Raw genomic sequence first — 24,867 nt, forward strand, 5'->3', positions numbered from 1 at the left:
GGGCAGGGCCGACTCGGGTAGAAACACGCGGAAGCCGGTGGCGCCCTGGCCCTCGGTGCGGCACTTCCGCTTCCGGCGCAGGCTGGTGACGCACGCAGCGGCGCGGTCGAGGCGGGAACGCCCCTCGGGCCTCCGCTGACTGACTTTCCCGGGGCGCAGGGCCGGGGCCCGCCTCGGCTGCGTCCGCGGCTCTGCGGAGCGGAGCGTCGGAGGCCGCGGCCTGGGCGGCGCGGGGCCCGTCCCCCTCACGGGCGGACGCCCGCCGCCCGGTCAGGATCCAGGCAGGGCGCGGCGGGAGCCCGCGAACAGCTGGTGACCCACCTCCCGCCAGCGCGACGGGAAGGCTGAGCCCAGGGCCGCAGCGCGTGACGCCGCCATCCCGCGTGGGCGCGGGCGCGGGCGCGAATCCGGCTGTGCCAGCGCCGGTCCCGCTCCCTGCTCCTGGGAGAGCAGCGCGAGGTGGCCCAGGTGCTTGGACGCCTGGCCCCCGCGGGAGACCCGGATGGAGCTCCTGACGCCCGGCGTTGGCCGGGCTCTGGGGGTGAACTGGCCAGTGGACGGACACTCCCTCAAAAAAAAAAAAAAAAAAAAGTGGCGCGGCCCTTAGGTCCCACTCCGCACCTGCCGAGGGGGACAAGGCGGACACCCGCCTGTTATTCCCGGGATGGCGGGAGGGGTCCCGGGATCTTCCTGCCTCCCCGGAGAACGCTGACCTCGCGTATCCGCGCTCCCTCTGCTTCGGGAAAACCTCATTTCCCTCTGCTCTCCTCATGCTGGAGAGCGGCGAAGCCAGAAAGCCGGCCTGGGTCACCCGAGCAGCATCGACACACAGGGAGAAGCCGGCTGTGATCATACTTAGCTTTTATTTTACTTTTGTGAAACGAGTCTGACCGTTGCGCCCCGGCTGCTTCATTTAGACGAAAGTAACAGGAGGCATCCAGTTAGCAGGGAGTTATTACCACAGTTGAGTGAGTCACTGACATCACGTGTTTTCTAGAAAGCACTGAATACTGAAATAGGTGACGTATAAAAGTCTAGAAACATGATGCGTTTTTGTTCTCCGCAGTTGTGTTTGGTATAAAGCAAATGGCATTTGGCTCTTGTAGAGAATCAGCGTGTAATTTTCAAGTTTCACAACGCGGGAAAGACCCTGGCTGTGGCCCGGTTCTGGAGCCAGCAGCGCCCCCCAGGCAGGTTCAGTCACAAGTCTGGGAGCAGCTGAGAAACAGTCAAACCAGCCCAGTGAGTTTTCGGCCAATGAGAGCAGAAGACGAGACTTTGCCAGTAGGAATGGTTTTCAACTGCTGGACACCCGAGCAGGACCAGCTTCCGTCAATGTGGTTGTACCGAAGGGCTCTGAAGAAAATTCTAGACAGCCGAGCTGAAGCATGAGCTGACCCATGGGTGCCTGACCTGGAGGGTCCATCCTGGCTCCCCAGATTCAGGAAGGAAGGGAATGTGCTCACGGGTGTGTGTGCCTTTGGGGGAAAGAGTGAAGCCCTTCGTCCAACGCTGGTCAACGGCAAAAGAAAAGTGGATTCTGTCTGCGCCCTGTTCACGCTTTCCAGCGCAGGGAAGCAGTGGAACACTGTGAGGCCTTGGAAAGCATCACGCGGACGGATCTGAGAAGCGGTGTCTAGGTGACAGCCCAGGTGTCACAGCAGGGACAGCCACGGGCTGTGACAGGGACGTGAAAGGCACTACAAAGCAGAGCTCTACTTCACTGATACTCTGTGCAGGTTTTTTTCTTAATTGTTTGATCCCTTTGTTTTTCTCAAGCGAAAGACATTTTGGATTGTGCAGGATTTTCCTCAGTTGTCCAGGCAGGCAGATTACTGGCGACCCGGGGATTACCACCGTCAGAACCGGCTTTTAAGAAGCTTTGTATGCGCTCCGTCAGCGGGTGCGTCTGGAAGCCAGAGCTCTGTACATCTCCGAGCATCGCTATCCGCAAGCAGGTGGCCCGGCCTGGAAGGGCTGTTCACGCTCTCTGCTGGTTTACAAAAGGCACAGACAATGACCACGGACACAGGAGGATTGAAACCCAACATGAGCAATGACACCGGTGCCAATGTCCCCTACACACATCTGTGACATTCCAGTGAAACAGTCTATGAGAGCACTGGACAAAGTTAATGTCAAAAGCATCATGGCTGTAGTCGGGAAACAAATGGCAAGGCCAGGCCTTGCGTTTTGGCTCTTGGTGGAGGGCTGGCCTCCAAATGCCATGACAGCGGTGGCCCAAAGCTGACTTGGATGTGGTGGGCGTGGAGGAGCAGGCGTGTGAACACCAGCAAGCGCAGTTTCTGCAACCGTTGTGCGGCAGGAAAAGTCTCAAAAGCATTTACAGGAAATTGCCTCATTAGCTAATAATGTAGAAAATCTTCATGCTGTTGCTGGTCCACAAAGTCAGACAATTGAAACCAGGCTGGGAGGGAGGGGCAGCTTCCTAATCCCACATGGGACTGGAGCCGGAATTCCCAGCAACCCACAGAAACCAGGCGCCTGCGCCTGGGACGGACTCGGACACAACACATCTTGGCCCTGCCACTGACCCCAGCAGACACGGCCCCTTCTCTGCGCACGTCCCACTGTCAGCAGCAGGCCCGGCAGCTACATCCTCCAGGGCAGGCAGACCACAGCTGGGCCTCACCAATCAGTGCAGCATCTCGTCACACTGGCCACCCTCAGTCAATTTTGCTTTGGGGGAAAGGGGAAGAAACAGCAAACAAAAAGAACCCTGGGGACAGTCACAGAACACATCCTCACAGTGTGGGCGAGCTGGTGCCACCTGGCAGGCGCCTGGCCACTCGGGGCCAGAGCTCGGCCTAGGCTCACGGCCTTGCTCCGACCACCGTGAGGGTACACCTTTCCAAGTAGGGAGGACGTAGTGAGTGGGAATTATTGCTCTTTTGCTTCTGAGATTTTATCTCTGGGAGGGGCTGTTTTCCCAGTGAGATGTCAACTGGAAAACCAGTGTACTGCTGATGGGTGTCAGGGGCTTGGAGAACAGGGAGGGCAAGTGAGACTCGGGGGGACAGTGGGTGCTCAGGCTTCAGATCTGGGCCATGACGGGGCCAGCAATGGGCATGCCCAGTCAAACCCGCCAGGATGCCAGAGAAGTAACGCAGCCAAGTGGTTAAAGCTGCAGCTAACCCGGGGGGGGGGTGCGGAGACTGCTCCCCGGGCTTCCCGAGCCCTGAGGTCCATGAGGAGAGGGAGGGGCTGCTGGGGAGAGCCAGGCGGAGTGGGCTGCCCATGTGGACTGTCGGCAATCTGCTGGGCAGATACCTTCTCATTCGGAAGCACAGCGTCCGTCACCTGTGTGCCATTGACAGCCGGTGCCAATGTTCCCATACGGAACTGTGCAGACCAAAGGTTTTATGGGCGACCCCTGCAGGCCCCCGGGGAACCCCCAGCTGCCAGCCTCTCACAAGCGTCCAGAAAGAAAGAACAGGGAGTCTCCCCTGCCCGAGCCGAACCTGAGAGGTCTGTCCTCAGTCTCGGGCCAGAGCCAGCCCAAGGGAAGCCTGGCCTCTGGTCAAAGGCAGGGCCCCTCAGTCGGCGGGAAGGGGCTCAGAGCAGCAGATATTGCGGGCCCCCGTGTGCTTGGCAGCACCCTCTGGAGGACCTCCCCTGAGGGCCGACACTGCAGGCGGGAATGGGTGATGTCCCCAGGAGCCTGGGTCAGGGGAGAAGCACTGGCACCCGCCCCTGGAGGCAGGAGACCCTGGTCCCGGGCCCTCTCCCTCCACTGTCGGCTCTGTGTCCTCTCGGGTGGAGGACCTCCCCTGAGGGCTGACACTGCAGGCGGGAATGGGTGATGTCCCCAGGAGCCTGGGTCAGGGGAGAAGCACTGGCACCCGCCCCTGGAGGCAGGAGACCCTGGTCCTGGGCCCTCTCCCTCCACTGTCGGCTCTGTGTCCTCTCGGGTGGTGGACAGATCCATGCCCGGGTGGGAGGCACTTGGATTGGTCCCAGCACAGCAGCCTGGTGGGTGATGCTGCAGCCTTCTCCAGAGGAGCCAGCAGCCTCAGGCCTGGGAGGCTGGGATGAAGAAGTCGAGTTCTCCTCATGGGTGCTAAGCAGGTGGCAGCTCGCATTGGCACTGGAACCAGCCTGGCCCTAGCTGGCCTTGGTGGTCACACATGCAGGAATGGGGGCCTGGCCCGTGGCAGCCAGCATGTGTGTTTGGCAGGGAGCCACAGGGGCATCTTGGACCACCTGGCTCTGGCATTAGCTCAGCTTGGCTGATGGTGGACGCTGGGCTCTGCCCGGGAAGCTGACGCCTGGAAATCTTCAACTTGAGTTCCTGACAGATGAATGAAAAACCAAGACGGGAGCAGGCAACAGCCCCTCCACCCCCTTCTTCCTGCGACCCAGCCAGGACCCCTGGATGTGGGCTCAGCCCACACCTGGCTGCGGGAGGGCTGGTGTCAGCGAGGAGCAAGGTGGTGCTGGTAACCTCGTGGCCTTGCTCAGTGGTACTGTCCGGGGTCCGTGGGGACCAGCGGCTCGGTGCTGTCCTCTGGGGCCTGGCTGGCAGCTGCAGCCAGGCTCTGCATGGCCTCCTGCTGGTACTGCCTAGCCTTGTTGTAGAGTAAGACACCGACTGTCACCAAGATGGTGCCGACGGCTGATAGGCTGGTGATGCGGTTGCCAAAAACGATGATGCTCAGCCAGATGGACAGGGCGTGCTTCACGGTGCTGGCAACGCTGCCGCGACACAGGGCGCAAAGTGGGGACAGGACGCTCAGACTCAGGCTCGCGCTGGGCCCCCGGCCGCAGTGCCTGGCCAGGACCATGTGACCGCCGCACGGCTGTGCCTGTGCTGAGGGGGGCTACGGGGGGGAGACCACCGGAGGGTTCCAGAGCTGTAGGGGCCCGCCCGCTCCCTTGTTTTTTGTTGTGAGGGCCTAAGGGCTAAGGGCAGGGCGAAGCACAGCTATCGCCAGGGACGAGAACCACAGACGTCTCTAAACCGCAGAGCGGTCTCGTCTCCTCTGCAGACCTGGACGCCCTGTGTGGGGCGTCCTCGGCTCACCTGAAGGTCACAGGGGAGATCCTGCCCATGAGGGCGTATGCCGTGACGCTCTGCAGGTGGAACAGCACGCCGTCGATCAGCAGCAGCAACACGACGTCCTGGCTGTAGCTGAAGCTCTTCCCGCTCTTCCCGATCACAGGCACGTCCTGGGGCCAGAACAGAGGGACGCTGTGCTGGCCTGGGCGCTCCTTGCACATCACCCACGAGACAGCGAGGGGCACGTCCAGCCACAGGCTGGGCAAGGCCGACAGAGTCATTTGGTCTGCCCCTGCCAAGGCACCCAGAGGCGGGACTCAAAGTGCAATACATCCATAGCGGGCTAATTGCTAAGTTGATAGTCTTGAACGGTTCCCAAATGATGGAGTCACTGGCAGAGGAAGGCTCCCCAGCCCTGCATGAAGTGGACACAGCGTCGCTCCCCTCAACACAGCCTTCCAGGTGGCAAACTGAACTACACCTCTCAAGACTGCCACCAGCACACAGACGGCCAGAACACACAGACACTTGCCATCACTCAGGCCAGGAATGTGCAGATAAAATCACAACAGGAGAGCACCTCACCCCCACAGGACAGTTCTTGTCAAACACAAACAAAGCAAGCGATGGCGAAGACCTGCAGGAGCCGAACACCTGTGCCCGGCTGTGAGATTCGAGCAACTGAAGACCCCCTGCGGGGGCAGCAGCACCACCTCACAGAGGCACTTGCACACCCACGTCCATAGCAGCATTGTTCATAAGAAGCCAAAATGTGGAGGCCGCCCAGACGTCCGCCAAGGGACGGATGGTGAACACAACGTGGGCCATCCACGCCACGGAGTGCCATTCAGCCTGAGAAAGGTGGACAGTTCTGGCACACGCTCCACCCAGAATGGGCCTCAAACACGGCGTGCAAGGGACAGACCCAGGACAGATGCCGTTCCCACTGGCACAGGGCCCCAGGGAGCCAGACTGAGGGAGCCAGCAGCTCGCTGGCATTCAGCTCTGCGAGATGAGGGGCGGCGCTGTGGCCAGCAGTGAGGCCCCTGCTTGCGACCAAGGAGTTCCAGGCTCCTGGCTTTGCCCCGACAGAAGTCCCGGCTGCTGCGGGTGTTTGGGGAGGGAATCAGCAGATGGAAGATCTCTGTTTTTTCTCCCTCGCTCCCTGTCACTATGTCTTTCAAATATATAAAATACATTTTTAAAAAACTAAAAAAATATGGAGAGTGATAGAGATGGATGCGCAATGTGTGGCTGCATTTAATACTGCTCACACTTAAAAGTGGTTCCACTGGGGGCTGGCGTTGTGGCCGAGTAGGTTAAGTCACTGCCTACTGTGCTGACATCCATGCTTTCCAGTTTAAGTCCCGGCCGTTCCACTTCCAATCCAGCTCCCTGCTAATGCGCCTGGAAAGCAGCAGCCGATGGCCCAAGCATCTGGGCCCCTGCACCCACGTGGGAGACCTGGAAGAAGCTCCTGGCTTCAGTCTGGCCCAGCCCTGTCTGTGTGGTCATTTATGGGAGTGAACGAGCGGACAGAGGATCTCTCTCCCTCTAACTATGCTTTTCAAAGAAATAAGAATAAAATGCCTCAAATGGTAAAAAGATTTAAACATGAATAATCTTTCAATGAAACATTGCAATTTCAAAAATGAACCCCAGAAAGAAAAACACTCTCATCTGCAAAAGATCAACAGGTTCCCTGGTCTGTGTACACGAAAGGAAAACCAAAACCAAATCTTCCCGGGGGTCAGGGTGGGCTGCAGGCCCCAGGCCCCAGGCCCAACCTCACAACTGGACAGGACAGCTGCTGCCGTGCAAACAATCCAGCAAAGTAACACAGCACCCAGCCGTCCGCGAGACCGGCATGGTGCCTCCCTTCTGCTCCTGGACTGCTGAGAGAAACAGCTGCCGGGCCCGAGGCAGAAGCTTGAGAGACCCACCATGAGGAAGATCCAGGCCGGGATCAGCAGAGCCACGGCTGCGGCGCTGGTGTAGAACTGCAGCTCCGGGGCCCTGCGGGGACAGGAGATCCTCCACCAGGCCCGTGCCGGGGGGCCACGCTTCAACCCAGGACTTCCCGAGACCTGCTGTCCTCCAGGACAGTGAGGGCCTCGACGGCTACCCAGAGACGAAGAGGCCAGGCGGGCCCGTGGCGCAACAGTGAAGCTGCCCGTGGCATCGTGGCATCGTGGCACGTCCACATCTCACACCAGGCTGGCAGGACCAGTCCTGGACCCAGCACTGGGCTCCACAGCTTCCTGCTGACATGCATGCTGGCAGGCAACAGGTGCCCAAAAACCACGTGGGGACCTGGGTGGAGCTCCTGGCTTCAGTGTGGCTGGGCCCCACCTGCTGCAAACGTCTGGGGAGTGACCCGGCAGACGGCTTCTGTCTTAAGTTACATAAATGAATAAAAGGAAAAGGCAATCACACACCAAGCCAGCAACAGGACAGGAAGAGGTGGCTTCCCCAAATTTTGAAAAAGTCCTTCTATGTCCACCCGAGCCCAAGTGGGGACCGCGTCGGTCTGCAGGAAGAACCTGGTGCCGGTGGAGCTGGGGATCCCACTCACTCAGGATACTTACGAGAACCTGTACTTGTCTCCGCTGAGGAGCTTTTTTGAAAAAACGTTCTGCAAACTACAAGAAAGAACGGGAGAGGTTAAGCATTGAACAAGCTAGAACGGCACGGCAAATGGACATGGCGTCTGCCCCTCACTGACCACAGCGCTGACCTCACTCAGTGGACAGCTCACTCGCTGAGGCCAGGCACTGTGATGAGGTTCTTGCCCGAGGTTGCTCAGCTCTTTGGGATCAAAGGACCCTAAAGTCCCCGCTCTGAGCACTTCACAAAACCAGCAAGAGGGCTTTTTTTTTGGAAAGACTGTTTTATTGGAAAGGTGGGGCGGGGCGGGGGATCTTTCATCTGCTGGTTTATTCCCTAAATGGCCACAATAGGCAGGGCTGGGCCAAGCCCAAGTCAGGAGCCGAGAACTCCATCGGCGTCTCCTACATGGTGCAGGGGCCCAAGCGCTGGGCCGCCTCCCACTGCTTTCCGAGCCCTTGGCAGGGAGCTGCATTGAAAGTGGAGCAGCCGGGACTTGAAGCAGTGCTCACGTGAGCTGCTCCACGCAGCGTCTAGGCAGGAGGTTAGCCACGGTGCCACGGTGCGGGCCTGCAAAGCCCCACATTGAAGAAGAGGTCTGAAGTCAGCAACCACCACGGCCGGCACCCGGGGCTCCCAAGGTGCACGACTGCCACAGAGCTACCTCCCCGAAGACCTTGATAAACACAAACAGGCAGAACTCACCACAGGACACACCGCAGGGAGACAGACAAAGGCCGGTGAGAACGTGAAACAAGCGGCAGGTGCTGTGGCGCAGCGCGCTGAGCCGCGGCTTAGGAGGCCGGGAGCCACACCAGAGTGCTGCTCCGAGGCCCAGCCACTGTGCTTCCAGCCCAGCCTCCTGCTCGCGTGCTTGGGCAGGCACAGGAGGCCTGGCCACCGCCTGGAGACCCAGACGGAGCTCTGGGCCGCTGGCGTCAGCAGGGTCCAGCCCTGGCTGGTGCAGCCATTTGGGGAGTGAACCATCAGACAGAAGATGTCTCTGCGGCACTGTGCCTTTCAAACAAAATAAATCTTTCATCCTCCAATGGCCGCTGCGGCCGGCGCACCGCGCTGATCCGAAGCCAGGAGCCAGGTGCTTCTCCTGGTCTCCCATGGGGTGCAGGGCCCAAGCACTTGGGCCATCCTCCACTGTACTCCCTGGCCACAGCAGAGAGCTGGCCTGGAAGAGGGGCAACCGGGATAGAACCTGGTGTGCCCAGCACCGCAAGGCTGAGGATTAGCCTAGTGAGCCGCGGCGCCGGCCAAACAAAATAAATCTTAAAAACATTGTTTACAAAAGCAGCAGCACGCGCAACAGCATGCAGCCTGCGCGGTACCAGGAGACGCCTGAGGGGGCGCTGCTGCACTGGGCTCCGCGGCAGCTCTGGCCCCTGGCTGCAGCTGAGGCGCCCCCTGGTGGTGCCGAGCTGGAACACGGCCACACCGACACGCACGGGCGGCAGTGTGTTCCAGGGCTCACATGTCTCTGATTAGCGACTTCGCAATGCCACCCCGTGGTCAAATTCCGGCTTGGTTTTTTTTTTATTTTATTTTTTATTTTTTGACAGGCAGAGTGGACAGTGAGAGAGAGACAGAGAGAAAGGTCTTCCTTTGCCGTTGGTTCACCCTCCAATGGCCGCTGCGGCTGGCGCACCGCGCTGATCCGATGGCAGGAGCCAGGTGCTTCTCCTGGTCTCCCGTGCGGGTGCAGGGCCCAAGCACTTGGGCCATCCTCCACTGCACTCCCTGGCCACAGCAGAGAGCTGGCCTGGAAGAGGGGCAACCGGGACAGAATCCGGTGCCCCGACCGGGACTAGAACCCGGTGTGCCGGCGCCGCAAGGTGGAGGATTAGCCTAGTGAGCCGCGGCGCCGGCTTCGGCTTGTTTTTGAGCAACAGCTACGTTGGGGCACTGAGGGTGACCTGGCTTTGGGTTAGGAAGGTGGCTCTGGGCTGGCCTCAGCGCAGACGGAGCAGCGTCTCACAAGCACCCCCACACTCTGTGCCACTCACCAGTCCATGATGTTGGTGGACAATGCAGCCGAAAAGCCCAGGACATTGAAGCTGATCTCGGTGGCTGTGCAGAGCGCCAGCCCTCCCATGACCGGGATGAGGGCGAGGTTGACCAGCAGCCCTGAGGAGAGCGCAACACACGTGAGCCGGTGCAGCGCCCTCGAGCCCCACGGCCGGTAGAGCTCTCAGAACCAGCACCGGCAGCTGCTTGGTGCAGAGGGCAAAGCAGGCAAATGCCAGCTCCTGTCGGCAGGCACGCCTGCCCCCTCCCAGCGCCGGGGACCTCGCGAGGACCGCAGTGATGGGACACGTGCTGGCCCCCACATCCCTCCTCCCCCCACGACGCCCGGGCCTGCAGGTGAAGGGGGTGAGTGTCCGGTGTCCAGGCAGCTGTGAGAAAGAGAACCTGAGGGCCTGGCACGAGGCTGGGGGCTCCACCGCACTGCCCACTGTTAGGATGGGTCTACGGCACAGCGGTTAAGGCGCTGCTTGGGGGGCCTGCGCCCGTAGCAGAGTGCCTGGGCTGAGGCCCGGCTCTGCACCGGACTCTAGCCTCCTGCTGAAGCCCACCCTGGGAGGCAGTAGTGTAACTAAGTACTAGGGCCCCTGCCACCCACGAGGCTCCCAAGATCCTGGCTGCAGCCTAGCATGGCCCTGGGTGTTGCAGGCATTTGGGGAGTAAACCAGTGGGTGAAGATGTCTCTCAATTAAAAAAATCCATTCGGGGAACTGGCACCGTGGCACAGTGGGTTAAGCCATGGCCCCCAGTGCCGGCATCCCATGTGGGCATCGGTTCGAGTCCTGGCTGCTCCATTTCGGATCCAGCTAGGTGCCAATAATGTGCCCGGGAGAGCGGCAGAAAGTGGCTCAAGTGCTTGGGCCCCTGCACACGTGGGAGTCCAGAGGAAGCTCCTGGCTCCCTGTCAGCCCAGCCCAAGTCACTGGGCCACTGTGGGGAGTAATGCGTGGATGAGGTCTCTCGTCTCTCTGCTCCCCTAACTCTGCCTTTCAGACAAACACATCTCGTCTCTCTGCTCCCCTAACTCTGCCTTTCAGACAAACACATCTCGTCTCTCTGCTCCCCTAACTCTGCCTTTCAGACAAACACATCTCGTCTCTCTGCTCCCCTAACTCTGCCTTTCAGACAAACACATCTCGTCTCTCTGCTCCCCTAACTCTGCCTTTCAGACAAACACATCTCGTCTCTCTGCTCCCCTAACTCTGCCTTTCAGACAAACACATCTCGTCTCTCTGCTCCCCTAACTCTGCCTTTCAGACAAACACATCTCGTCTCTCTGCTCCCCTAACTCTGCCTTTCAGACAAACACATCTCGTCTCTCTGCTCCCCTAACTCTGCCTTTCAGACAAACACATCTCGTCTCTCTGCTCCCCTAACTCTGCCTTTCAGACAAACACATCTCGTCTCTCTGCTCCCCTAACTCTGCCTTTCAGACAAACACATCTCGTCTCTCTGCTCCCCTAACTCTGCCTTTCAGACAAACACATCTCGTCTCTCTGCTCCCCTAACTCTGCCTTTCAGACAAACACATCTCGTCTCTCTGCTCCCCTAACTCTGCCTTTCAGACAAACACATCTGTAAAAAACGGAATCCACTCAAGGGGCAGGTGTCTGGCACAGCCTTGGCGCCACCTCCAGCGCCACTCCCGGCCCAGCTTCCGCTTGGGGCTCGCTGGGGGCCCCGGGACTGGCTCCAGCACTAGGGGCGCTGCTGTCCATCTGGGAGACGTGGAGTTCCAGGCGTCCGGCTTTGGCCCGGCTCTGGCTGCTGTAGGAATGTCGGGAGCGAAGCACAAGTGGGAGACCCCTTTGTCTTTCTGCCTCTCAGATAAAAACAAAAATTCCTCAACGCACCAACAGTCACTGACTGTGAATGGAGCTTCTGGAGCGGGCGGGCGCCAGGCCCACTTCGTGCCAGGTGATTTTGGGCCCACACGCAGCTGGCCTTGAGACCCGAGTTAGTGAGGACGTGAGCTCACGGTGTTCGCAGAATGGACCCACCTGAGTCCTCAGGCCAGAGCAGGGCCCTCGCCCCTCTCCAGGCCATCGAGGGTCCCCGGCCCCGACTCCGTGCCTCGCTCACAAGGACCTGAGCTGAGGAAGGGGACTGCTCTGCCGTGGCCCCAGCACGCACGCCGGCCTCCGCCCCGGCTGGCCCTCAGCTCCTGGACACTCACTACAGAATGGGCGTGTGGGAACCTGCGGCCACTTCAACGCCACGGGGATCCTGCTTTAGCTCTGGTGCGGGGCTGGGGCCTGGGCACCACCGACACTGCTGGGTCTCAGCCAAGGCCTCGGGGATGGTGCCGCACACCAGGGCCACCTGCTGGAGTCCCCTGGGCTCTCAAGTCCGGTGCCTCCCGGACAGACTTCTGCGGGGAGATTCCTGACTGTCCCCAGAGAGCTGCTTTGTCAGATGTGTCCACCACAGCCGGAAGCCAAATCAAGACGTTCAGAGTGTCGGAGCGATTCCACTGTGGGGCTGAAGCCGCTGCTGCACGCGCAGGACTTGCTGCCTTGGCGGGGGAGAGGAAGGGCCCTGGCGCTGGCCCAGGGGGCAGCCGGGCTCTCCCGCCTCCCCCCCCTCACCTGTGTACTCGCCCAGAATCATGCGGGACATGATCACGGTGAAGATGGGGGCGGAGCTCTTCACGGTTTCCGCAAATGAAACGGCCACGTTTTTCAGGCTGACCAAACCTAGAACGACGGTTGCAAACCTGCAAATAAGCAGGAAGCACCGTCGGGTTAACGTGCAAGCAAGCCGCAGCTGGGGGCCCCAGAGGGTCAGCTCCGGCAGGCGGCCCCGCCGGCCTCTCCTCTCCGCAGCTCGCCCACTGGGGCTCCGGGGCTTGGGCCCAGAGCTCAGGGTGAGCCTGCGACGTGCCGGCTGGCACCGAGGCCCAGGCTTCACCAGAGGAAGCAGGCACGCCTCCCACAAACCACGGCTAAATTTGCTTCCAGGGCAGCTCCAGAAAGAACTCAACAAAACCAAGTTCATTCGGTGCCTGGAAGCTGGGCGCCCTCCTGAGCCCTCGGAGCCTGTGCCTCCCTCAGAGTGACCGAGAAGCCGCTTCCCGCCCGGCCGCGGCCGCAGACGCCTCACCTCATGAGGCCCACGAAGAGCATGGTGGTGATGAAGTTGGGGGGGTAGGAGAGCCGGGTCTTGTGCTGGTACAAACAGCAGGGGACGAACACCTTGACACAGCCGATGAAGGTCGTGGACAGCATCTGCACCGCGCCTGCAGGGAGACGCAGACGCTGGGTGGAGAGGGTCCCGGCCCACGCCCCCGGCCGCCCCCGCCCCCCAGGACCCGCCCCCGCCCCCCCACGACCCCCGCCCCCAGGGCCGGCCTTACCCAGCATGCTGGGCTCGCCCTCCAGCAGGGACAGGATGTACTTGTTGAGGAAGAGCGTGCAGAAGCTGAGGAAGAACCACAGCGTCAGGTAGAGCAGCGCCCGCGAGTCCCACACGCCCAGGTCCGACTCGATGACGGTGGTCTCGGTGATGGTGATGGTGAGCAGGTTCTCGGCAGGGCTGCCCTCGGCCCTGGCAAACGCCACCTTCTCGCCCCAGCTGAGCAGGGGCTTCCTCTTCTCCGCGCCGCCGGGAGCCGCGTCCTGCGGCGCGGAGGGCTTAGTGGAAGCAGCCATGCCGGCACCGCAGCCGGGACGCGTCTGTCTCAAGGACGGGCAGCACGGCCGGGCGTGAGCACGCAACACGCAGGCGAGGGGGCGGGGGTCCCGGCTGCCACCAACATGGCCTCGGAAAGTGCCTCTCGCCGGCAGAGCACGGACATGGAACCCGAACACTAAGAAAAGAAAACACGACGCTTATTTTGAATATTTAAGGTTTTTAACGGTTTTATTCGCCAATTTAAAATGCCAGGTGGAGCTGAGTCTCACTGCTGGACTTCTGGCGGGGCCGCGGTCCCCCGAGACAGAACCACGGCCAGCCCTGGTCTGCCCATCCGAGGGCGCACACCCAGGGCTCCCAGAGTCTTGGTCACGCCACGATCAACACGCGTGCACACACACCTTTGGCTTGTCCTGCCTCCCGGCAGGGCAGCACCCAGGGCCTCCGCCCCCCCACCAGGGCCCGGGGGCCCGTCTCTGCCCCTGGGTCCTAAGCTGTCACAACGGGCTTTTGCACCCTCAGCCACGGCTCTTGGCACGAGCGAAGGGCCCTGGAGAGAACAGGTGCTCGGGCCCTGCCGGCTCTCCCTGTGCCCTCAACAAGACGTTTCGTGCGTCCGATCCTGTGACGCCCGTGTCAGACGGGCACTTTCTACCCCAACCGTGGAGTCTTTCTAGCACCGATCTTCCACTTCTGGACACTGTAGCTGGTCTCACTTCTAACCACTCTGCTTTTCCTTAATCTTGCTCTTTCCTTCCGCTGTTTTTATTTTTATTTTTTTTTAATTATGTATCTACTTGTTTGAAAGACAGAGTCGGAATGCCTTGTGCTGGTTCATTTCCCAAATGCCAACAACAGCTGGGCTGCGCCAGGCTGACACCAAGCCCCAAACTCCACGTGGGTCCCCCCCAAGGGTGGCAGGGACCCAACCACTTGAGCGTCACTGCCTCCCAGGGTGCACCTTGGGAGCAGCGTGAGCTCAAACCCAGGCACAAGGCCCTGTGCTGCCTGTGTCCCGGCGACAGCTCACCTGCTCACCAAAGACCCACACCCCTGCTTAACTCAGCTCACGTACGTAATCCCAGAGGCCCCTGGGCTGGGCTGACACCAGACGGGCTCGTGGCAGCCACCTGCTTCCCTGGAGGTGAAAACGCAGGAGAGGCCACTGCCAGGGTGGTGAGCCCACGGGGCACCCACGGCCGACCTCGGCTCACTGCTGAGAAGCTGAGCACCCACGGCGGGTGCCTGCCCCCCGCCCCACCGGAGGCCTTGCTTCCCACCCCTTCACAGCCCCACCTTCCCTGATCCAAACCCCTCGCTGCCGTGACCTCTGCGACCTCCCACAGCCACCGGCTCTCCAGGCTGGGCCTGTGTGCACACCCCCCTGTGTCCAAAACCCTCTTCCTGCTCCCATTCCGGCTTCTGCTGACCCTGCAAGGCAGTGGGGACGGCTCGGGTGACCGGGCCTGGGTTCCCAAAACATGGGGTCTGGGCTTGATTTCAGCCTGGTGCAGGCCCAGCTGTTGTCAGCTTTTGGGAAATGAACCTGTGCAGGCCTGGGTTGGGTGCCTGGTGCCTGGCTCCTGGCTTTGGCCTGGCCCTGTCTGTTAGGCATCTGGGGAGTGAGCCACCTCCCTTTGTCAAATAATGGAGTCAAAGAAAGATCCAGAGGACTCAACACAGCAGGGACAGATGGGACGAGGGCTCCCGTCCATGCCTACAGAACCTGCGCCCCAGCTCCCAGCCCAGCTCCCTCTTGCCAGATCAGGCTTCTCCCAACTTTCATCTGGGACGTCCACAGGCCAGGCAGAGCTGCCGGCAGCAGTGGGAGCGCCCACCCCGCCCGCTGTGCTGGCCCCTGCACGGCCAGGGCCGCAGCCTCTCCCCCGCAGGTGTCCACTAAGGAGCAGGCCAGGCCATCCCTGCCCTAAAACCTGCTCACCGGTCTCAGCCAGCACCAGCCCTGCCCTCCACACGGTCCGGTGCTGCTGGGCGCCCGTGCTGGCTCTGGAAACGCCTGGGCACGGACGCTCACGCTTCCGGCTCCGCGACCGCTCAGCTGCCGCCCCGAGCCAAATCCCGGCCGTGGTCAGGCCCACAGCGGGTCCTGCTTCCCCCTTGTGCTCACTGCTCCCACAGGCCACCGCGCCAAGACAGGGGCACGGCCACCCCAGGAGGCAGCGCCTACCCTCCCCGCAGGCGACCTCCGGCGGCACGGAACCCCGGGGACGCAGGCACACGGAGGGCACTGAGCTCCACCCAGTGAGGCCGAGGATGCCGGATGCCGGCCAAGTCGGAGTTACTTTCCGGCCTCTTTGCTACTCAGGGGCAGCCAGGCAGAAAGACACTGGAACCGCCCCGGCAGCACCCACGGTTTGTGCCTGTCACAGGCTGTCCCAGGTCGGGAACACCTGACAGCACCAGCTGGACGCTCTCGTCCAAAGCCACCCTGGGGAAGGGGCGCGCCCACCCAAGTCCGTGCCGAGGCGGCGTCCGGTGCGGCCTTCTCAGGGAGTAAACAAAACCAACCAGGCGCAGCCCCGGCCTCTCCCACCAGGGGAAAGGGCTAACGGAAGCTCCGGGCCGGAGGCAGCGCAGGGCCGACCGAGACGCAGGCCTCGTGTCCCCAGGAGTGTGTGACTCACGGGGCGCAGGGGCTGCAGCCAAGACCGGCGCCTGACGCACCCTGGAGGGAGAGGAGGCCCCTCCCCACGGCAGGGGAGCCGTGAGGCTGAGGACAGCCTCGGTGGCATCAGGTCCACACACCGAGCGCCCCGGTGGAGACGCCAGCTGTCAGCCAGGGTTCCCACTCAGACGATGTCCCAGGAGACTCAGGCTGTGAGAAAGCAGAGGCTCAGGGCAGGCGGGGAGGCCGAGCCACCCTCTGGGTGCCTCTCCCAGCACCTGGGGCTCACAGGCCCCGCCCCTCCGCTGCTTCCGGGGCATTCCAACCCCACCAGCCCTGATGTCTTGACCTGCTGCCGACGGCCCCGTCCTGCCATCCAGGGCCAGCCCAGGTCACTTCATCAGCAGAGCCCCAGGGTGACGAGTACTGAGGCCGTCCCTCACTCAGGAGGCCCCACGGGCTCTGGGACTGCGCGCCAGGCCCTGTGAGGGCAGCACCTCCCAGGCCCGCCAGCTCCCACGTCATCCACCTCGGTGCCCCGCGCCACAGCCAAGCCTTGGTGCTGCTTCAGACAGGATGCAAGGGGGCAGGGGGCCAGCACTTTCTGGAAGACCTGGCTCTGCTCCCTGGGCTGCTAGTGGTGCCCAGGTGCCCTTGTGACGATCTGTGACTGGGCCTGCTAGGGGCACCCGCACACTCGGACCCTGCAGCAGGAGTGGGGGTGAAGGGCGGCAGCCGAGCCCTGGAGGCCAGGGGTCTGGGATGTGGGTCGGGGTCAGGTCGCAGCAAACTGGTGACACAGGAGGGGCGGGGGGAGTGACCCTCTGCTGACCCCCTGAGCCCACCCCTCTCCTCTGTGCAGGGGGCTGAGCACCTGGGAGGGGCTTACGGGCCCTGCTCTGCGGCCTGAGCCAAGCGCTGACGCCTGGGCTTGCAGCCACTGTGCCTGGGGGTGACAACGGGGGCTGCAGGGCCAGCCCCTCCCCGGCTCCTGTCCTGCTCAAGACCCACCCCCACCAACTCCCCTCAGACACCTGCTCTGCGATGCCAGAGCCCACGAGGGACCACGGGGTGTGGGAGGGCCGGCACTGTGGTTCGGCGGGTTAACCTGCCGCCTGCAGGGGCGGGGCGGGAGGGGCCGGCGCTGTGCAGCACGAGCACCCCACACGGGCACAGTCAGTCCCATCTGCTCCCAGTCCACTCAGTTTGCAGAGGACGGTGGCCCGCGGGCCCGGGCCCCTGCACCCGCGTGGGAGGCCCAAGTGGAGTTCCAGGCTCCTGGCCCGGGCCTGACCGGTGCGGCCGCCTGGGGAGTGAGCCAGCAGACGGGAGAGCTCGCTGTCTCTAACTCTGCCTTTTAGATAAATAAATCTTCAAAAAAGACGCGGTGACGCAGGTGGCCATGGCGCCAGTGCCAAGTGACCACTGGCCCCGGGGCGTCCCCAGGGCTGGACCACGAGCTGCCTGCCCTGTCCAGCACTGCTCAGGCAGGCAGGGCAGACACACGTGAGGACCAGGGGCTGCACCATGGCCACGCTGTCGTCACCGCGCACAGAAAGGGCCTGGGAGAGCTGCACACACCAGGTGGACGCTCGCCTCCCAGTGCACACACTGTCCGCCCAATGCGCGCCGAGTAAGGGAGACGGGGCAGAGCTCGGCAGGGCCAGCCCCACCCCCACTGGGAGGAGCCGGGCCCCTGTCCGAACCCGCAGAGCCACGTCTGTGTCTGACGTCTACAAACGCGCAAATGCAGGTGGTCCCTCTCCTTCCACGGGCCCGCCAGTCACACCTGCGCTGCTGCCCTGCACCTGTCGCCACAAACCTTCTCCCTACAAGACGTGGGAAAGGGAGACAAACAGTAGAGCTGGCCACGGGGCGAGCACCGCGGACAGAAACCTGGGGCTGGGGCCTGGACAGAGGACAGAGCCTGCGGCTGGCCCCAGGGCCGAGGACAGAGGACAGAGGCTGCTGCTGGCCCCCAGGGCTGAGGACAGAGGACAGAGCCTGCGGCTGGCCCCAGGGCCGAGGACAGAGGACAGAGGCTGCGGCTGGGCCCCAGGGCCGAGGACAGAGGACAGAGGCTGCGGCTGGGCCCCAGGGCCGAGGACAGAGGACAGAGCCTGCGGCTGGCCCCCAGGGCCGAGGACAGAGGACAGAGGCTGCTGCTGGCCCCAGGGCAGAGGACAGAGGCTGCGGCTGGGCCCCAGGGCCGAGGACAGAGGACAGAGGCTGCGGCTGGGCCCCAGGGCCGAGGACAGAGGACAGAGCCTGGGGCTGGGCCCCAGGGCAGAGGACAGAGGACAGAGGCTGCGGCTGGGCCCCAGGGCCGAGGACAGAGGACAGAGCCTGCGGCTGGCCCCCAGGGCCGAGGACAGAGGACAGAGGCTGCTGCTGGCCCCAGGGCAGAGGACAGAGGCTGCGGCTGGGCCCCAGGGCCGAGGACAGAGGACAGAGGCTGCGGCTGGGCCCCAGGGCCGAGGACAGAGGACAGAGCCTGGGGCTGGGCCCCAGGGCAGAGGACAGAGGACAGAGGCTGCGGCTGGGCCCCAGGGCCGAGGACAGAGCCTGCGGCTGGCCCCAGGGCTGAGGACAGAGGACAGAGCCTGCGGCTGGGCCCCAGGGCCGAGGACAGAGCCTGCGGCTGGCCCCAGGGCTGAGGGCAGAGCACCCACCCACTAGGAAGGTGCAGTCCGCACAGATAGCCCGGAAGGCCCCCAGGAGCTGAGAGCGGGCAGCAGAAACTGAACCTCACTGGAGGGGCTGGTGCCGTGGCGCAGCGGGTTAATCCTCCGCCTGAGGCGCCGGCATCCCATATGGGCACTGGTTCGAGTCCTGGCTGCTCCTTTTCCAATCCAGCTCTCTGCTGTGGCCTGGGAAGGCATTAAAAGATGGCCCAAGCCTTTGGGCCCCGGCGCCCACATGGGAGATTGAGAAGAAGCTCCTGATCTGCACGGCTCCGGGAGTGAACCAGCAGACAGAAGCCGCGGGCGCTCAGAGCTGGGACTCTGCTCGGACTGGAGCCTCTCCCCACAAATGTCCTCTACGGGGAGGGGCGTGGCCTGGAGATGTCCCGCCCCAGACAGAGCAGAGGCGGGGGTGGGGCCGCATGGAGGCTGGCAGCTGCACCTTCTAACAGGTCTGGCATCTCTCACTTGCTGATAAACCAAAAATCCTTAAATCTGTAGGAACAGGAAAACCGGTCTCCAACACGGAGCCCTGGGGCAGGCACTTGCTGCACACCTGCATCGCGTTTCAGTCTCCGGTTCGAGACCCGACTCTGCCTGCGATGCCCGCGTCCTGCAGACGAGCACCCAGGAGGCAGTGGATCATGGCGCGAACGTTGGGCCCCTGCAACCCGGGCAGGAGACCTGGGTGGCGCTCTGGGCCCCAGGCTCTGGGGAGTGAAGCAGCGGAAGGAAGACCTCTCTGCCTTTCAAGTAAACTGACAGAAATTTAAAATCAATGAAAGGGAACACAAGTGCAGGAATCAAACAACACAGTGCACTAAAGCGAGAAGCAAAACGAACTCAACTCGTTAAGCATGGACCCGGAGCAGGGGACAGCATGCACCCGTGGGCCGTGAGGCCGGTGACGTCGTCTGTCCGGCCCTGCCAAGGCAGGACTCGACAGTCGGCCATGAGATGATTGTGTACGGCCCACGAGCGACGCCAAACACCCACCGCGCGCTGTGTCATCGGCTAGGAATTCTGAATTGTGCAAGCAAAGACAAGCAGATAACGGGAACCAGACTTCTTTCTAAGTATTTAGTTTACTTGAAAGGCTGAGAGAGGGCCGGTACTGTGGCTTAACAGGCTAATCCTCCGCCTTGAGGCGCCGGCACACCGGGTTCTAATCCCGGATGGGGCGCCGGATTCTGTCCCGGTTGCCCCTCTTCCAGGCCAGCTCTCTGATGTGGCCCGGGAGTACAGTGGAGGATGGCCCAAGTGCTTGGGCCCTGCACCCGCACGGGAGACCGGGAGAAGCACCTGGCTCCTGGCTTCGGATCAGCACAATGCGCTGGCCGCAGCGGCCATTGGAGGGTGAACCAACGGCAAAAAGGAAGACCTTTCTCTCTGTCTCTCTCTCACTATCCGCTCTGCCTGTCAAAAATAAAAATAAAAAAAAGGCTGAGAGAGAGACAGACAAGAGACCTAACTTCCTTTCACCGATTCAACAGCTGGGGCTGGGCGGCCGAATCCAGGAGCCCAGGACTCCCTCTGGGTCTCCGCGGAGGGCAGGGACCCAAGTCGGCCGAGCCAGCACCTGCCGACTCCCAGGGTGCACATTCGGCCCGCGGCCGAGCCCGAGCCAGGGACTCCGGTGTGGGGTGTGGACGCCCGGCAGCATCTGGCCACGCCCCCATCTGTTACAGAGAGGGGACGTGAACGGCCGAGTGCAGGGAGCGGGTCAGGGCCTGCAGAGACAGCAGTGGGCACGGAGCCACGGGATGCAGTCTGGGGGCCATGGGCACTCATCGTGTCCCCCCTGCCTGCAGGCGTCAGGAAGGACCCAGGCCTGGACGCTGACACCAGAGCCCCGGAGCCCCACGGGCAGGCTGCACTCCCGGGGACTTCGCCTTCTGTCAGTCACGCAGTCCCCGTGCCCGGGCGACACGCGTGCTCCCGTCTCCCCACGCTCCCTGGCCATCGGGACCACGGCTCCCACGGTGCAGTTCTCAAGGCCCCAAACCCGTGCCCTGAGGGGCGGGGCCCGCAGCACTGGTCTGGTCCCTAGACGCCACTCCCCAGTGGGATCGCCTGCACCCCTGGGACACACCGCTGAGACCAGGGCAGAGGCAATGCACTGGGAGAGCGGGGGACACGGCGCCACCCCCAGGGCAGGAGAGCCCCGTCACCAAGCAGGGGCCACGTACGAGGACAGCAAAGGGGAGGAGCCCGGTGAACAGGCAGGGGGCAAAGGTCGGCTCCAGCCCCACCCCGCCCCACCCGCAGTGCTGGGAACTGAGACAGAATCCGGGCCCAGATGACGGAGGAAGACAGGCCTGCCCAGCACCCAGCTCACCGGACGGCACCAGGCTGGGGAAAACAGAGGTGGCCCCGACAGACGGCGCCCTGCACGCGCAGTCCCCTGAGGCCCCCCCACAGGACACCTGCGCCTTCCTGAATCCAGGGCGGTGGAAGCCTGACCGAGCTTTTCAAACCAGGGTAAAACGGACAAAGCTGGGTAAGTTCACGAATTTTTCCAAACAAAAAACGATTTGAGAGCGGGAACGTGCGCACCTGCTGGTTCGGGCTCCACATCCCTACAGCACCGAGGCTGAAGCCGGGCGCCGGGACCTCAGAGTGGGTCTCCACAAGGCTGCCGGGACCTCGGGCACCTCACCCGTCGCTGCCGCCACCCAGGCTCCGCTTGTGCAGGAAGTGGGAGCTCACGGCAGACAGGCGGCGACTCAACACCACTCGCACGGGATGCTGGGGCGACAGCCGGTGACACAGCAGAGTGACAGAGAGAGAGAGACAGAGACAGAGAGAGACACCTTCTACCTCCAGGGTCACTGCCCGGATGCCAGCAACAGCTGGGACTCCACCCAGGTCTCCCACGTGGGAGGCAGGGCCACCAGCAGGACAGCAGACGGGGGCAGGGCAGCCGGGCCTCAGAGGGGCGTGGGCTCTTCCCCGGGCCCCCTGACCTGCTGGACCACAATGCTCTGCCGTTCAAATACACCGGAAAGGAAGTTGTGAAAGCAAGACTGTGTGAAGTAAAGGAGCCGCCGCACCCACGCACCCAGGGCTGAGCTCCGTGGCGCGGTGGCTTCAGTCCCACAGCCTGCCACCTCCCAGGACCGCGTAGAGTCTGGGCTCCTGCCTTTGTCCTGGCCCAGCCCTGGCCGCTGTGGCCACTCAGGCGAGGAAGCGGCAGATGGAAGAACTCTCCCCGGACCGCTCCACACCCAGAACCAGCCGACCCAGGGCAGACGAGGGGCAGAGCGGCGGGGCTGTGCGTGCTGCCCACGGCTGGGCCCCATGTGCACAGTCGTGGTCTCCAGGGGCCAGGAAGTGGAGGGCAGCTCAGCCGGGCACCCTGGGCTTACGGCCGGGCTGTGGTCTCACGCGAGGGCCCAGCGGGGGCTGGGGGCCTGCTGGACAAACCCTGAGGCGGCCTTCACCAACAGGGAGCAGGCGGGAGAGAGCAGCCCTCAGAGGCCCCGCTGCGGCCTGGGGAGTCCTCAGGTAGAGGCCCCGCTCCAGGGAGTGGGTGCCCACTTCACAGCCGGGCCCGGGGGCGCCCGACCGAGGCGGCCTCCCTGGCTGCAGCCAGCTCACTGGAGTCAGAGCACGGCGAGCCGGCTTCTCGCTGTGGCCAGAGCGAGGCAACCGGACAGGCACTGCAGCGCCAGCTGGGGCTGTGGCCTCCCACCCTGGGGGCCCCGTCTGAGCTGCACCCTCTGACCCAGCCCCTGCTGACACACCTGGGCTCACCCACGGGGCCAGGCTGAGGTCCAGGGTCTGCCCCAGCCCAGCCCCAGCTGCTGTGGCACCTGGGGAGCGACCGGCCGGCAGAAGCAGCTCTGTCCCCTGCTTTCCGGTGAGCACTAACGGGAGAGCCCGTCTGATGGCACCAGGACCCCGCAGGGCCGCCACGAACAGACTGCCCGGAGCCCTGCGGAAGGCCCTCGACGGCTGCCCCGGCCGCCAGGCATCCCCAGCAGCTGAATGGCCGAGGGACACACAAGGTGGACGAGGCCGCAGGAACAGGCCCTCCGACTCACCGGCTCTGCCAGGCCAGCTCCCCCAGCCCGGGCCACTGCAGTGGCGCCCAGCGGAGCCGAGTCCAGGGTCAGTGCCGGCAGCCTCACCAGCGTGGGCACGGAACCTGCCCCAGGCTGTGACCAAGCCCTGGCCAGGGCCAGCGCGGGCTCCCCCCACCCCCGGGGCTTTGTGACACCGGGGAGGCGCTGGGAGGGGTCAGGCCCTGCTGCCCCGGGGCGTTCTGGCGTCCGGGGAATGAACCGGTGGCGGGAGAGCGCTCTGCCCTGCACAGAAACACGCATTCATGACCGCGTCCTCCCCGCGGGCAAGCACGTGCGGCCGCCCCAGCCCAGGCCGGGCCCTGCCCAGCACAGCACCCCAGAGGCCCCCGACTCCCGGCCGGGCCCGCCCGCACAGAGGCGTCCACCGCGCGGACAGCGCCCAGGCCCACGCGCGGCCCCGCGGGGGTGTCCACACGGCTCCGTCCGCGGACTCGGCGAGGCCCGCGCAGCGCTCCGGCCCCGCCCCGCCCCGCGCCGGGACCCCGATGCCGGCCCGGGGCGCCCGCGCCGCGGCCCCCACGACTCGCGACGGCACTGACCTGCGAGCCGGCCCGCGTCTCCGTGAGGGTCCCCGCGCGCGGGCCAGAGCCGCTAGGCGGAGGGCGAGCCCCGGCGGCCGAGCCCCCGGCCGCATGCGCGCGGCGAGCGCCCGGGTCCGGGCGGGTCCCTCGGCCTCCCCGAGGCCCGGCCTGGCCCGGCCGGGGCGCCCATGGTCGGGCCGCGGGCCGCGGAGCTGGCGACGGCGCGGGGCGCCAGGGCGGCGGGGTCGGCTCGCGGCGGGAGCGGCGGGCGCCCTCTGCGGCCGGGGGCGGAAGTGACGCACCGGAAGCCGCGGCGACGGCGGCGCGTCCGGGCCAGCGCTGCGGAGCGACAGCGCCCCCCCACGGCCGCCCCGTGGCACGGTCCGGGCTGTTCCATCGTGGCAGGGGCGGGGGAGAACAGAGCTCCCTACACCCACTCCGTGGACGCCCGGACGGTCCATCTGGGCGAAAGCCCCCATGGCCGACCAGTGGCACGCTCCAGACTGTTCCATCAGGGCCGAGAAGGGGGGCACAGAGACAGCGTGGCACTCCGGGCCGTTCCATCGCGACACAGCGGGGGTCAGGCCGTCCTGCAGGGGCACCAACGTCAGCAGCGGCGCAGCTCTGGGCTGAGACGACGGAAGACCCGCCAGAGAGCCCTCAGTGGGTGGAAGACGAAGGCGCGCCCTGCCCGGCCTCCCCAGCACAGGGCCACGCCCCTTGGCGCCTTGACTGGGCCATCGGGGCGCCTGGGCCAGAGGGCGCTGCGCCCTCACTGTGTACGCGGGGTCAGCGCCTCCTCCGGGGGGGGGGGCTGGGGGGGGTGCAGGGCCGGGGGGGGGGGTCCTCCAGAGCCGGCCCCTGGACGAGGCTGGCGTGGGAAGGAGCCCAGGTGGACCCCGCCGGGCTGGCTGCTGACACGGATTCAGCTCAGAAACCTGCGCCCGGCCCAGCGCCTGCCGGGGCAGGGCCTTTGAGGCTGTTGGGATGAGTGGGGGTCTGGGCCGGGGGCTGCTCCCAGCTCTGTGCCCCTCACCGCTGGGTGCCGGCCAGGAGGGAACCCCGGAGTCGCAGGCAGGGGAGCTGCTGCCAGCTCTGGGCAGACAGGCCCAGGGCAGACCTGCTGCGCTCCCCCGCCCTGGGCAGCAGGTGTGGGCACTGGCAGGGGTCGCACCTCCCTCCGAGCGACCTGAGGGGGTCGCTGTGCTCACCGGCAGCGGGAGCTGCTCTGCTCCTGCCGGGGGTGGACGCTGAGAGCCTGGGGCACCGCTGCACCTGCTCCCCTGCACGCCTCTGCGCTGCCCTCCACGTGTGTCCGTGTCCTGCACGCGTGTCTGTGCTCACCTGCACATGTCTGTAGGAGACTGTCGGGAAGCAGCTGGAGCCTGGGGCAGACCCCGCGCCCCAGCCGAGCCCGCAGACCCGCCTGGGCAGGATACCGTGTGCACGTGTGCACATGTAAGCCCTGGCCCTACACAGACCAGCGGGGGCGGGATCCTGTGTGCGTGTGCACGTGCACACACCCATGTAAGCCCCCAGCCCTACTCAGCTTCGCCCAGACCGGCCAGGGCAGAACCCTAGTTCTCGGAACTTTCCGGAGTGGGGGCCGGCGACGTGGGCTCTGCTCCCCTGCTGCCCCCCGACGCCTCCCTTT

At 64.0% G+C, this 24,867-nt stretch overlaps 1 protein-coding gene across 1 annotated transcript; it reads right to left on the reverse strand.

The window, feature by feature from the left end:
• Positions 1 to 820: 820 nt before the first annotated feature.
• Positions 821 to 23,320, reverse strand: SLC35E2B (solute carrier family 35 member E2B). The gene is made up of 9 exons (XM_062190295.1): positions 23,232 to 23,320; positions 13,017 to 13,469; positions 12,764 to 12,899; positions 12,250 to 12,377; positions 9,643 to 9,763; positions 7,609 to 7,662; positions 6,964 to 7,036; positions 5,045 to 5,190; positions 821 to 4,716 (listed from the first exon to the last, which is right to left on the reverse strand). Exons 2-9 carry the CDS (start codon positions 13,309 to 13,311, stop codon positions 4,479 to 4,481), a joined length of 1,191 nt encoding a protein of 396 aa, XP_062046279.1. The 5' UTR covers positions 13,312 to 13,469; positions 23,232 to 23,320; the 3' UTR covers positions 821 to 4,478.
• Between the last annotated feature and the right edge of the window lie 1,547 nt (positions 23,321 to 24,867).

This window comes from Lepus europaeus, chromosome 5 (assembly GCF_033115175.1).
Source record: "Lepus europaeus isolate LE1 chromosome 5, mLepTim1.pri, whole genome shotgun sequence".
Classification (NCBI taxonomy): Eukaryota; Metazoa; Chordata; class Mammalia; order Lagomorpha; family Leporidae; genus Lepus; species Lepus europaeus.

What these genes read in the sequence shown, in the direction of transcription:
- SLC35E2B (XM_062190295.1), bottom strand. Translation starts at nt 13,311, where the DNA reads ATGGCTGCTTCCACTAAGCCCTCCGCGCCGCAGGACGCGGCTCCCGGC. An exon ending in GGGCGAGCCCAGCATGCTGG is followed by an intron (nt 12,900 to 13,016) that starts GTAAGGCCGGCC and finishes GTCTCCCTGCAG; the next exon opens with GCGCGGTGCAGATGCTGTCC. An exon ending in TCCACCAACATCATGGACTG is followed by an intron (nt 7,663 to 9,642) that starts GTGAGTGGCACA and finishes TCTTTCTTGTAG; the next exon opens with TTTGCAGAACGTTTTTTCAA.